The sequence below is a fragment of the Suncus etruscus genome, chromosome 5, assembly GCF_024139225.1.
Source record: "Suncus etruscus isolate mSunEtr1 chromosome 5, mSunEtr1.pri.cur, whole genome shotgun sequence".
Taxonomy (NCBI): domain Eukaryota; kingdom Metazoa; phylum Chordata; class Mammalia; order Eulipotyphla; family Soricidae; genus Suncus; species Suncus etruscus.
In genome coordinates this window covers 90,551,210-90,565,875 of record NC_064852.1, presented here as the reverse complement: position 1 = coordinate 90,565,875, position 14,666 = coordinate 90,551,210, and the positions used below count along the sequence as shown (strand labels likewise).

General features: G+C 35.3%; 1 protein-coding gene and 1 non-coding gene across 2 annotated transcripts in view; both read right to left on the bottom strand.

The window, feature by feature from the left end:
• Window positions 1-245: 245 nt before the first annotated feature.
• The window catches only part of LNPK (lunapark, ER junction formation factor), a 90,440-nt gene continuing 76,019 nt past the window's right edge, over window positions 246-14,666 (bottom strand). Inside the window, exons 11-13 of the mRNA XM_049773450.1 lie at window positions 14,165-14,235; window positions 12,444-12,608; window positions 246-1,808 (exon numbers count right to left, since the gene is read on the bottom strand). Coding sequence (XP_049629407.1) covers window positions 1,573-1,808; window positions 12,444-12,608; window positions 14,165-14,235 — 472 coding nt within the window. The 3' untranslated portion in view covers window positions 246-1,572. The remainder of the gene's footprint in view (window positions 1,809-12,443; window positions 12,609-14,164; window positions 14,236-14,666) is intronic.
• On the bottom strand, window positions 9,120-9,226 carry LOC126010681 (U6 spliceosomal RNA). Its single transcript, XR_007496697.1, has one exon. It is a non-coding gene; the product is annotated as a U6 spliceosomal RNA (small nuclear RNA).

Genomic DNA, 14,666 nt, shown 5'->3' with positions numbered 1-14,666 from the left:
AGGATCATATGAGGTGCTGGGGATTGAACAAGGTCAACTTCATGCAAGGCAAGTACCCTATCTGCTGTACTATCGTTCTGGTCCTATTCTTCCTATTTTAGAGATGTAAAATCTCAGAGAAGTTGAGACCAAAACATGAGCATGAAATTGAACCCAGCTAAATAATCACAAAAACCACTCTGCCTTAGATTACTAACAGACTAGGTTCCTTATTATGTCAGAAATAAATGTCAAAATACAAGATGAACTTTTAATAACAAATATTTTATTCAGTTTTTAATAAACTGCTTACAGCTTGGAAATATTTGCCACATCCACCATTCCAATGCATTCCTCCCTTTGGCATAACTTGATTTCAATGTTATTTTTTTATTAAAGAAAGATGAAAAGTCAGAAAGGTAACCACAATGTATTTAGAACTAAGAATTACCATTATCAATCCAAATATTTTTCAGTAATCTTTTATATACATTAAATCCAAGGAACTAAAATCAATTACTATTTTCACAAAACTTATTTTCTTAAAATTAAAAATTACTAATGGACTAACATGTTCCTGAATCAGAAAGCTCAATATCTGATCAGAATCCCCAAAAGTAAATGTTTCCCTGAATTTGAAAGGCAACAAATCTGAATAAGAGCATAATAATATGCTCTCAGCAGAATCTACAGGTATATTGTACCATGAGCTCTCCCTACTAAAATATTCAGGTAGCCAAGTCATACCAAAATACTGTTTGGAAAAGTCCAGATAATTAACAAAAAAAAGAAAAAAACTGCTGCCATATCAGCTTTTTTTCCTTAACAAAAAAACACAGAGCACAAAACTCACTTATATATCATTATTTTACAAATATAAATAATGCTACAGAATTCAAGTACAGTCAAGTGCAGAGATGTTTCCTATAAGTTAATATGTAAACATAAGCTAATTATATACATCGTGTGCCTTTGGCCCAGCTGCAAAATAAAAGATATCAAAAAGAAACACTGCGCTTGACTGTTAATTGCATTCTTACTGAGAATTCGTACCAATGCCTATATAGTTACAGTTGTAACTTTCATACCGCTTAATGTAAATACTTAAATAGACATCACCCCTCCCTCCAGCCAGTCAACCAGTGGTGAATACCTGTAGAATTTAAATCTATCCATTTTTGATGAAGACATTAAAAATATTACATTTCATTCCTCAAAAACAAATCCATTAGAATTCATTCCTAATTGAAGTTCTTCCTGTGTCAAAATGGATATTATTTACAGGTCACATATAGAAAACAAGAATGTTATCAGATTTGTATACTTTTTTCGAATGGAAAAAACCTAAAAGCTATCTAAAGAGTGTGGGTCCTCATACATTAAAAAAAAAAACCCTTACTTTACTGATATCATTTGCCTCTACTTTTAATTCCCAGAAAACATAACATTGACATGTTGACATAGACAATCTGAATTCAAATGATAACAAGCATTTCTTTAGAGGGGGAGAAAAAAAAAAGCACCACCTAAAAAAGCAGTAACAGACATCAACAAGGCTATAAATATCCAGTTGAAGGCACTCGGAAGCATTTACTACATTGTCATCAAAGATTCTCTGCTTAATTCAGGATTAGTGGAATCAGCTCTGGGAACTGCTGATTTGGCTTCATTCACTGAGGTGTCCTCACTCTTGGTCTCTTCTGGCTTTTCCTCTAGTTCCTCTGTGTCAGAAGCTTTATCAATCACTTGGTCTGACTGCTCTGTATCTGATATTTTTTCATCTGTCTCCTCTATACTGTTATTGAGAACATCAGGTTCTTCTAGAGATTCTGAAAAGATAAAGAGCTAAACTTTAGGAGCCCAAATATTAAAACGGCTAAACAAGGTAAGTAAAAAGTACATAAATAGGAAAACAGTAGACTATTCTCACATCCTTAAAATATTTTAAACATGTACTTAACTCCCCATAACAGACTCTAATAAATATATATAAAATTATTTTACAGAAACAAGCTCACAGACATACTTTTTAAAACTACATATTTTCCTTAAAAGTAAATCCCTAAATATACATTGATGTCCAAATATATAAAAAGTCTTCACAGATTATGTGCTATAATATAAATAGTATGACAAACAAAGCAAATACATTAATTCTCAGTTTGTTGATTTCCAGTACAGTTCCAATATAGGGACATTAACTCCCAGAATTGCTTCCTTTCCACCTAAGTACCCTATGTATAATATATGTATACCTGTGTGGACAGACATGAGTTTTTAGGTGTGTGTGTGAGATTATGTATCCAAACATATGACAAGTTCCCCTTCTTGGTCTGCAAAGCAAACTCGCAAGAATAAAACCCTGAGTCAAATAATGGTACGTACTTAAAATGGTAGGGAGAAAATGAAAAGTTGTTTCCCTCAGTTTCCATTGCAAATGCTAAGTAAGGATTTAGGTCCATTCAAGCTCTTTTGAGTTTAAATCAAAAAATTTTATTACAATAAAGATTTTTATTATAGTTCTTTTAATTTCTTTTTTGTTTGTTTTTCGGCCACACCTGCTGACGCTCAGGGGTTACTACTCCTGGCTATTCACTCAGAAATCGCTCCTGGCTTGGAGGACCGTATGGGACGCCGGGGGTGGGGGGGATTGAATGGCGGTCCGTCCTAGGCTAGTGCGTGCAAGGCATAGATGCCTTACTGCTAAGAGCCACTGTTCCAAGCCACCACTCTGGCCCTTCCTTTAATTTTTTACTGTTTAAAAAATGGAATGGGGCCCGGAAGGTAGCGCAGCGGCGTTTGCCTTGCAAGCAGCCGATCCAGGACCAAAGGTGGTTGGTTCGAATCCCGGTGTCCCATAAGGTCCCCTGTGCCTGCCAGGAGCTATTTCTGAGCAGACAGCCAGGAGTGACCCCTGAGCACCACCAGGTGTGGCCCAAAAGCCAAAAGCCAAAAGCCAAAAAAAAAAAAAAAAAAAAAGGAATGGAAGGAAATGCGAGGGAAAAGCTTTCACCATCCAATTTTAAAGGCAAAAGTAATTTTGGAATATTCTGTTTGATGTTATTATAATAAATAGCAACTAATGTTCTTAATGAAAATAATGTGAAGCAAGTACTTAACTCCCCATACCATACTCTACATGAACCGGTAAGTACTTATTCAAATAAGTACCTATTTCTGGCCTCATAGCATATCATTTGTGTTAAATTACAAATGCTATTGATTTAAAAGTCTTGAGGAAAGGTTAATTTAATTTACATTAGTAAAATGTTGTTGACAAATTATAGCCTGTTGAACTACAAAAGATCTGAGTCTTGTTAAATAAGTTAAATCTATACTGGGCAAAAATAAAGGTATGTATGACATGTACAAATATTAGCACTGAAGTTTTACAAATTCATGGTTTTCACAAACTACTATCAAGCACATTCTATCCCCAGATTTAAAAAATATTTAAAAAAGAAGTATTTATTTCACATGTCAAAAGTCACAAAATGTTTTTTGCTGTTGTTTTAAACAGGAGGTTAAAGTGGTATTTTATTAACCAGCTGATAGAATCTTTACCCTCTAAAAATTCGAAGTAGTAAAGCACTCACCTGAGTTTTGCTCTTTAAAAGTTCAAATGTATGAGAAAAAACAAAAACTGCAAATGAAACTACAAACATTGTACATATCATTTCTGCCACAAGGGCAAAAAAGTTCTACAGTGGAGAAATTCAGACACTGCCAACCATTTGTAATTCTACTCTCATCGGATTTATTCAGAGTAGAATTTTAAGAGTCATGGTTTTCCACAACTGTCTGGCCACAGAGCAGTACTTACATGCCAAGGACTTTACAATGTTCTAATTGAGAAGGCCTTCTGAAACAAACCAAAAAGCCACATGTAATGAAAAAAAAAAAAATAAGAAAAAAAGAAGGTTCACAATTCAGACTCAACTCGCCAATAAAAATGTTTAAGTGAACATAGGTCTACATAATTTATCATTCTCTGACAGAATATCTCACTCCTGAACTTAAACAAGAGCATTATTAAAGTTCAAAGCTTGTCATTTTAAAACTTTGTGATATAACTATTTACAGAAACAAATATCATACGTCTAAGTTCAATTTAATTAAAAAATTCTGGGATTTTTTTTAAAGAAGACAAACTATATAATGAATTTTAATATCCATAATCACAAAATCAAAGACATACATTACACATGTGTCATCATAAATCGAAAATAACAACAGATATGTAGCTTGCTCAGCAATATTATATTTCAGGGAATATATCAAAGCCTAAAAACTGAAGCTTGACAATAAACAAAGTACCTGTTAAAAAATGCTTTGTTTTTCCAGGTATTTTTATACCTGCAACAGTACCAAAAAAGAAGTATATGTATCATGAAGCTATAATGCAGATACCAGCTATTCTGAGAGATAGTTAACATTAAGAAGCATCGAAGGTGGGGTGGGGAGGAGGGAAATTTGGGACATTGGTGATGGGAGTGTTGCACTGGTGAAGGGGGGTGTTCTTTACATGACTGAAACACAACCACAATCATGTTTGTAATCAAGGTGTTTAAATGAAGATATTAATTAAAAAAGAAAAAAAAGAAGCAGGGTCAAAGAGACAGCACTACAGACAGGGTGCTTGCCTTGCACAGGGCTAAACCTGGTTTGATTCTTAGCACTGCATATGGTCCTTGAGGACTCCCAGGAGTGATTCCTAAGCAGAGTCAGAAGTAAGCCCTGAGCACCACCAGGTGTGCTCTTTCCAACAAAACAAAACAAAAAAACAAAATGTTTGGAAGCAAATACCATTTTGTGAGGAGTTGAAAGGATTTAAATGAACAAAATGCACAAAACTGAATGTTACATATCAATTTAATAACAAATGAGTGTAACGTTAAACTCCATGATATAAAATCTATGATAAATTTAATAAATGTATCCCCAAAGTATTACATCCTAGGGGGGAGCCATATGCTTATTAAAGAAAAATTCATTTTTTTCCCCTCTGATGTTGTAGTTTAAAATAGCTTACTGATATAGTCTATATGATAAATGATCTCAACATCTGGTCTGGAAATGCTAACAGAGAAACCAATATCTGTGCTCACATTTATTAAATATGCCTACCTATTCTTACCTGTTCAGTACCAGTTTATGACTAATATTGAAACCAAATTGTCTAAATAACCTAATCCACAGGTAAAGTAAGTTTGAAAAAACCAACTTTCATGTGCAAAAAAAAGTATACCACAATATTATAAAGCAAAACTGATCCATGGAATGCTTCTTTCTCCATTCCTGTCCCTGCCTCATTCCCATCACAATATTCTTGTGAAAAAAGATGTTTTTAAAGTTCGAACAATTGGCATCTAATTAATTTGAGCAAAATCTTAACTAAACCGGACAACTTAAACTTGAAACTGAGCATATCTGTACAAAGAATACCACTGCCGTACTTATAAACCCCAAACAAGCAGAAATATTTCAGAATATAAAACCTCTAGGGTTTATTTGGCTCTTACAATGGCATAATTCTATTTAGGTTATTGCTTTCAAAATCCCTTATAAAGGGGCTAGTTTATACAAATTCTTACTTTTTATTCTTTTTTACAGTAATAAAAAACATGTTTTCCTTCCTAACACATCAAAATGCATCTTGCTAATACATCATATATGCAGATCTCATATATGCACTATCAAACATATTCAAAAAAATGTAAAGTTAAAATGGATATATTGTCTTTGATTTTTCATGTTTTAAACAAAGCACTTTTCCAATTTTTTTTGCTTTAAGGAAAACACAATTTATATTTAAAAATAGAGATAATAGTTTCATTCCAACTAAACCCAATGTTTCAATAAATTAACTTCAATTAAATTATAAACACTTATAAGAAGATAGTTCATAAAACCCAGAGAATATTGTGTGACTATGACTGGTGAATAATTAGTTGAATGTTTCATAATTAAGAAATAATGTAAAGATAGATAGTTCAATCAGCAAATAAAAGTCCATGGTTTTGATTCCAGTACCACAGGTCCCTCAAGAACTATCAGGAGCAACTTCCCAAACACAGAGTTGGGAGTAGCCCCAATACCACTGGATGTGGCTAAAACCAAATAAATAAACAATAATGTAAAGCTATTAGGTGAAAGTGTTTCAACAAGGGATTACAAGGCCAAAAGATCTATGCCTTAAATGTCAATATGGGAGCCAGAATGATAGCACAGTGGTAAGGCATTTGCCTTGCAAGTGGCTGACCCAGGATGGAAATGGGTTCAATTTTCGGCATCCCATATGGTCCCAGGGGCCTGTCAGGAGCGAATTCTGAGCACAGAGCCAAGAGTAACCCCTGAGCATCACTGGGTGTGGTCCCAAATCAAAACAAAACAACAAAAGATTCCATGTCCTAGAGTATCATGGCCAAAAATACTAAGAAAAAAAAATCCCTTTTGAACCTATTGCTTTATTAAAAGAAAGAGAAAAACAATAATCAGTTCATTGAGATAAAACTTAACTTGCTATTTTAAATAGCTTTTACTAGATCCATTGTTTTTATTAGCAAACTATTTCCAGTTAAATATACTTTTTCACTAGGACTACTACATAAAATATAGACAAATACAACTAGGCAATAAAATCAATATTAGCACATTTCAAATATGCAAATCTAAAATATTCTACTAGCATACTACCACTGTAGAAACTATATCTAACAAAAAGGATACTATAGAAAGGTATTTTGAAAAGTTTCTTTTTTCCTTAATAAGAAATGTAGATATCTCACATATGATCATTCTTACTACTTATAAGAAAACATGGAACCTAAGCATGAGTCACTGTTTTGCCATCCCAAATCTTGTTTGCTTATGTTAAAAATAAAATTCATAGTCCTAAATTCTTGTATACACCCTTTCACCTTTCAAAGTTTAAGAAATCAAGTGATCCTCAATGGGATTTTCCTTAATGGGAGAAACTTCATCTAGGATTCTTTCTTTGTTGAAAACTTTCCAAGATTCAATTTTCTGTTTTAATAAGTGTCCCCTACCAATTTTAGTATTGTACATCATCAATCTTCCAGTAGCAGAATCAAGGAAAAATTCAACTTCAATTTTAATTTCAAGATCTTTCACCATAGGTTGAAAAAAAGTTTTCTGGGGCCTAAGCGACAGCACATCGGTAGGGCATTTGCCTTGCACACTGATCCAGCTGATCCAGGACACACGGTGATTCAAATCCCGGCATCTCATATGGTCTCCCATGCCTGCCAGAAGCAATTTCTGAATGCAGAGCCAGGAGTAACCCCTGAGCGCCACTGGGTATGACCCAAAATAAATAAATAAATAAACAAAAGGAAAAAATATTCTTCTATTAAATCTTTACTATATATAAAAATAATTGGATTTTAATTGAAAGAAAAATTCCAATGAAAGAAAATTAACTTTCTCTCTGTAAATTCAGTAATTTACTCTCTATAGCTCCTGGTGCTATCAAGAAACTATATAGTTTTTAAAAATAGAAAAATTAAAGGAGAAAATTCTTTTCTTCAGAGCTCAAATTTCTGTATCAGCATGTAAAAATCATAAATAAGTCCTTAAATATATTATATTGGATGTCAATACAAAAAGCAAGTCATAGAGATGGTATTTTCTTAATTTTAATAGTTCAATTTAATCTTATTAGAATGCCACTAACATTTCAAACAAATGCAGCTTCATCTTTCATTGACAGAACACTTTAATCACAAATACTTTGGTTATTTTCTGAAGGATCCTGTTTGAAATTGGTAACTGTTATTGAAGTGTTGAGATAGGAGCCTTGGTGAAAAGTTTCAGTTCAGTCTTCTGGAAAGTCAAAAATGTAAAAGGTGCTTTACAGTTATACTGATGAGTCCAAAGAGAAATTACTACTCTGGATATGATCTTAACCAAATAGAACTGTTGCTTCAATTACTAACTCTACCAAGTTATCAGACCCTTCCTCAAATTTCGTCTTCATCTATTATTAACATTACCTTATTAGGGTTGAGTTTGAGCCAGTTATACTTCATTCCGGAGATATCAGAAACAAAATGAGACAGCTGGGGTATTGTTCCTCCTAGATTAGATGAGAAGTAAAGGTATTGCTGGGTGATGTTTGCTAACTATCCATCTCAACTTTAGCAGAAGACATAAAGCACGGGAATTTTGTTTCTCAAGATTTTGTTTGGGGGCTGAGGGTGTAGGTCAGCAGTAGACCCACTTGCCTTGTGAGGTCCTAGGTTTGATTAATTCTCAGCACCACCAAATAAAATTTTGCTTTCTTTTGTTGACTAATTTTTCTTTCTTTTCTTGCTTTTTGATTTTGTTCCAACTATTTGCTTTCAAATATTCACTTTAGCTTTCACCATCAAGTTTAGGCATGGAAAGGACTTCAGTTTCCTGTAGGCATCTTCACAGTAGGACATTCTTAGTTTTCAGTTCCAAGAAGTTATAACAACACAGCAGATGATTTGCATGTGATAGCATGCAGCTCAGAGCATGACTTCAGAAAAAAAAAATAATAAATTTCATTAATAAGTGTGTTTGAAGTTGATGTTCAAGCCTTGGTTCAGTGTTTGAAAAATGAGTGCCTCGGCCCAGATAGCACAGCGGCGTTTGCCTTGCAAGCAGCCGATCCAGGACCAAAGGTGGTTGGTTCGAATCCCGGTGTCCCATATGGTCCCCCGTGCCTGCCAGGAGCTATTTCTGAGCAGACAGCCAGGAGTAACCCCTGAGCACCACCGGGTGTGGCCCAAAAACCAAAAAAAAAAGAAAAATGAGTGCCTCATTATGGATTTTGATATGTGTTAGTAAGTCAAAAGCCACGCCCAAGTCAACATGCATATTAAGTTCACTCTATAGTTAAAAGCAAAGATATTCAAGCTTTCAAACCAAACATCAAATATCGAAAAAATCTAACTTTTACATTATGCTCAGATGTGCCTTTCCCCCAATACTCAATGCTTTTATAAAAAATAAAATATATAATATACAATAATTTATAGAACCTAAAAGGATGATAAACTATGAATTTCTATTAGATTCATTTTTATATCAGACATGACACCCAAATAACCTAGATATAATTCAGCCATCTTCATAATTATCTCTTTTTTAAAAAAAATATGGAATGCTTCACAAATTTGCGTGTCATCCTTGCGCTGGGGCCATGCTAATATTCTCTGTATTGCTGCAATTTTAGTATATGTGCTGCCAAAGCGAGAACCTACATAATTAAGTGCTGCATAAAAACAATTCTTTTTTGGAGGGGATGGGAATGGCTTGCAGGCTCGGGGGACCATATGGAATGCTGGGAATCAAACCCACATTGGTCCCAGGCCAACTGTGTACAAGACAAACTCCCTACACCTGTCCTATCACTTCAATCCTAAAAAACAGTTTTTATCCTAATATTAATAGCAATAAATAGTTGGTAACTACTAGTCAAATCTACTGTTTCATATTTTCATTTTCTCACAAACCTAGGAATTTTTAAAATAGAATTTTCAGATAAGTTCTAAAATCCAATTATTATAAATTTTATTTCCCTAATCTAAGTTTTTTTATATCAAAGGCACAAAGTCAAAATGTTAATCTCATGAATTTCTGTAAATTATTTTAAAGGAATACTAGTTCTATCAACATTATCATTAAAATAAGGCAAAACTGCTTTTCCAATTCCAATTTTCTGTTCAAATTAATTTTTATTAATTATAAATCTCATTAAAAAATTTATCCTTTGTTGATCTGGAGGCTAGCTCTAGCCGGCATGGGGTTTGGGGAGACCGCATGTCGAAGGCCTTCTCCCTATCTTGGGTTGCTGAGGGCCTTGATAGGCCTTGATAGGGCCCCAGCCGTCCCCTCTTCTGCCCCCGGCCTCCAGGCCTTCCTTCCTTGGGTGCCAGCCCAGGCAGCCAGACAAGGTGGGTGTCGGGTGGTCCCTCCTGGATGGGGTCCCAAGCTTTTCCCGCACTTCCCCCAGCACTAGGTGGGAAGGGCACAGGGTGGAGGGCAGGAAGATCCTGGCTTCTGACTCTCTACCGAATCCTTTCTTGATCTGGAGGCTAGCTCTAGCCGGCATGGGGTTTGGGGAGACCCCATGTCAAAGGCCTTCTCCCTAACTTGGGTTGCTGAGGGCCTTGATAGGCCCCCAGTCATCCCCTCTTCTGCCCCCGGCCTCCAGGCCTTCCTTCCCTGGGTGCCAGCCCACGTGGCCAGACAAGGTGGGTGTCGGGTGGTCCCTCCTGGATGGTGGGTCATAACTTGGGGTATGCTGAGATTTGCTCGGTTGCACTAAGGTTGTCAATGGCAATTTCTTACTAGTCTACATGTTCAAAACCGCGCGGGGTCGCATATATATATTAAGAGTATTCCCTATCCTTAAGTTATGTTTTACGTATGCAGAATGTCCATTTTGTATTCTGCCCTTTTGCACACCCCTACAAGGCTCATTTTTACTCCTTAACTCTCTCACCCCCACTACCAGCAGTAACCAACATTACTCTTTTCAACTTCAGTACCGCAAATTCTACTCACAGACCAAAGCCATGCATTGGAACTAACAACCCCCAACTATTTCAAAAGACATAAAATGGACACGTATGTCTTTTGAATATTTTTGTGTTTTTTCTCTGAAAGCTATAAGTCTTACTAAATATTCTCTTATACAGTGACTATTCATTTTTTATCTTTTTTTTTTTTTATCTTTTCTTCTCTTTGTGAGCTGTTCAATAAGGAATTTTGGTGAAAGAGTCCCCCAGTTTAATGCTTATGATTGAACCATGTCATGGGGATTGTTGGACTTATTCTTATGGCCCCCATATGTGCTAATAATGTCAAGTGGCATTGTTCCTTGTTTGCAAAGGCACATTAAAATGGAAAAATACTATACATACAAATAAGATCTTATCTAATAGAGATTGGAACACACACATCTTGTAGTGCAATGGTACCTTACACCCTGAACATTGATATAATGACCTGGCACATGCCTCAGAAGAACGGGCATCCTCCATTCACCCCTGAACCAGGGAAGCCATCCACAAAACATCCAAGTTTGTCTATAACATCACCTGGAAGCAATCCTCTTCTACCAGGGAAGACCCTACCACTGCTCTGACTTCGACTTGCTCAAAAGAGACTTCCCTTAACACTGAGAAGACTTAACAACAACAACGACCTACTTACAGGACAGGGCTCTCTGCATTGCCCTTTAATTGTAAGGTGAAACTAGAGGATGCTCCACATCCTGACTTCAATGTAGGATATGCAGATTCCAGGATCTTTAATACAGAAACATGATACCAACAACAGAGACTATGTGAAAAATAAAAGTGTATTGGCACTACAGACAATGTCTTGGATTGGACAAACTAGCTTGCCTGGAGCCTAGAGTTGGTCTTATGCCAGGAAACTTCAGGAGTAGGGTCTCCTTGTATTTAGGCCAACGTTTTTCCTTTCCATGTCCCTCATAATTAGGTGGGCCTATGCAAAAAATAACTGCTACTCTAACACCGTTTTTACTGCACTCCTTTGACTATAATCCTTAAAAAAAAAAAAAACCACTTAGACTTTTTAGGTTAACTTAAACTAACATGCATGTGCATGGAAATGTAAAAAAAATACTATGCCTTTAATGTTTAAGGAGTTACATAAGTTTTATGGCTTTAGATTGCTTTGTGTGCTGCTAAGAAATATTATAATGTATTACAATCTGGGTACTTGAGGTACAAAGTAATTGTACATGGGTTCTGTTTTATTTATCTTAATGTCCTTTGGCTGAAAGTCCTAAGTTAAGATATCAGCAAGGGGACTTCTTCTGAGAATTCTGTGTATGGGTGATTATCCTTCTACTGTAACTTTACCTTGTCCTCTTTCTTTGCATCTTCTCATAATTAAAAATTAAAAATTAAAAAAAATTTACCCTTATAGAATGACTCATTAAAATAACATGAAAAAAAGATGCTATGAAAACAATACAAGTCAAATCTCCAAAGCATTATTAGAAAAGGTCTCTCCATAAGCAATGTTCAATGTGCTATATTGCTTAATGCTGCTTAACACAATATAAAGGTTTTGGTTTTTGTTTGTTTTGTTTGATCATTGATGTTTGTGTCACACTAAGTAATGCTCAAGGATTACTCCTGGTTATGCACTCTGTATTGGTGGGACTTGGGATGCTGAAGATCAAACCTGGGTGGTCAGGTATAAGGGTATAGCAAGCACCCTGTCCACTATTATAATAATTCCAGATCCTAAATTACACTTTTTAAATAAAACTTCATACCAGCGACACAAAAGGTTACATATTATCAGTAAATAGCTGATAGACACATGCCTCAAAGCCTATAAAACTAATCCATTCTTATCCGAAAGCAGTATGTTTTTTATTGTTAATAGCAAACAATATAAAGAGGCAAATCCTTTTCATTAATATATCATACCTTCACCAGATTGGTTCTCTAATGAAACCACATTTTCTGAAGGCAAGGGACCAACTGAGCTTTCCACTGATTGCTTCTTCTCAAAACTAAACTCTGGAAGTCTTGGAGCCTGAGGCCTGGTTTTTCTTGCAGGATTTAAGAAAAAACAGTAGGCACATCGGAAAGCTGCAGAGAATTTTTAAAGAACAAAAGTAAACAAACAAAAAAACATAAAGTAGAGAAAAATTTAAATTAAAAACTTATTTAAAATTTTTAAAATTTGGGGCCAGAGCAATAGGGCGTTTGCCTTGCAAGCGGCTGACCTAGGACGAACCACTGTCAATCCCCCAGCATCCCATAATGTCCCCCAATCCAGGAGTGATTTCTGAGCACCTAGCCAGGAATAACCCCTGAGCGTCACTGGGTGTGGCCCAAAAACCACAAAAAAAAACTTTTTTAATTTACAAAATAACTTTTACATTTAATACATTTTCAAGCTATTTACACTGTATGAAATTTACATTTGTATTTAATATAATGTTAGTGTTCTATAGAAGGCCAATTTTATTATTTTATTTTAGGCCCCATGATTTATATTCCTAATAATAATAGTCAGGTCTCAAACATATGACACTGCAACCCCACATCCTCCACCAGAATTAGTGGCTTCCCTCCACCACTGCCTCAAGGCTCTTTCCCAACCACCTCCTATAACTCCCTCTTAGCACCATTCTGTAACATGCTTTTTAATTTATTAAAATTAGAAAAAATATTTTTTGGGGGGCCACAACTGGCAGTGCTCAGGGGTGACTCATAGCTCTGTGCTCAGAAATCACTCCTGGCAGGCTTAGGGGACCACAGGGGATATAAGGGGTTGAATCCAGGTCAATCGCATGAAAGGCAAATGCCCTACCCACTGTGCTGTCACTCTGACCCTAATTAGAATTAAAATTTTTTTTTGGTTTTGGGCCACACCCAGTGATGTGCAGGGGTCACTCCTGGCTATGCGCTCAGAAATCACTCCTGGCTTGGGAGACCATGTGGGATACCAGGGATCGAACCCAGGCCTGTCCTGGGTCAGCCACATACAAGGCAAAGGCCCTACTGCAGTGTTATCACTCTGGACCCTAGAATATTAATTTTAAATTAAAAAGTTAGCTAATAATAAAACAATATTAACAATAATTTAAGTGAATTGCAGAAATTACATTTCTAATTGCAAGAATCATAAAAACATAAGTTGCTAGAATTTAACATCCACAAACTTAATAATCTTCCCCCAAAAAATGTATTGTTATATTTGAGAATCACCTAGTACAACCATTTAGCACAATAAAGTAGTACAGTAGTTTTTAATAGCAATTACAAAAAAGAAAAATTTAAGGAGCTCTAAAATGAAAACTGATGACTGGACCTCACTCCAAATCAATTAAAACTGGTTCTCTGTAGGTGACTCCTAGGTACAATTTTTAAAAGTGAACTCTTTAATTGGTTCTCATGCACAGTAAAGTTTGACAACAACCAGTTATTAAACCTAGAGAATACACATTGTCTGAGGAAGAAACCTGAATTGTCTTTCCTGCCTTTGTGTTCTAGAATAAAGACAACATGCCTGAATAACATATATATATATATATATATATATATATATATATATATACTACCCCTAAATAAATGGCATTAATAAGAATGGGCATAGAAAGACTTAAGAGTACAGAACTTAAAATCTGAATAATTCTTACCAATGTATTCAAATTCTTCCTTTAAAGCCATTCCATTATGAGAAAAGCACTGTTGACATATAAGGGCATACCTACACCAAAAAGCAAACAAAAGAACAACAAAAGAAACCAGGTATAAATACAAAGCATATGAGAAAAATTCCTTGAGACATCATAATTAATTTATATTTTAACATAGCTAAATATGTCACACAAAATTAGATACTACTAAAAGATTTAAACAAGTCTTTAGAAACAACAAATCAAAAATTTCAACAACTTTAAAGTCAAATTTAAAATGAAGTAAAGCAACAGTGAAATGAATATATTCTTGCTAATTAAGTTAGCAAAAACACAGCTGATTACAATGTGTTCCTGGGAATGACAAAACCCATATCTATGGTCAAATAAGATATGAAAAAATGGAACCTCTTGGAGTGCCATAATAAATATTATTAAACCCTCTATGAGTCAGAGAGACAGCTAGAGGGGCTAATGCATATATTTTGCATGAGGTACACTG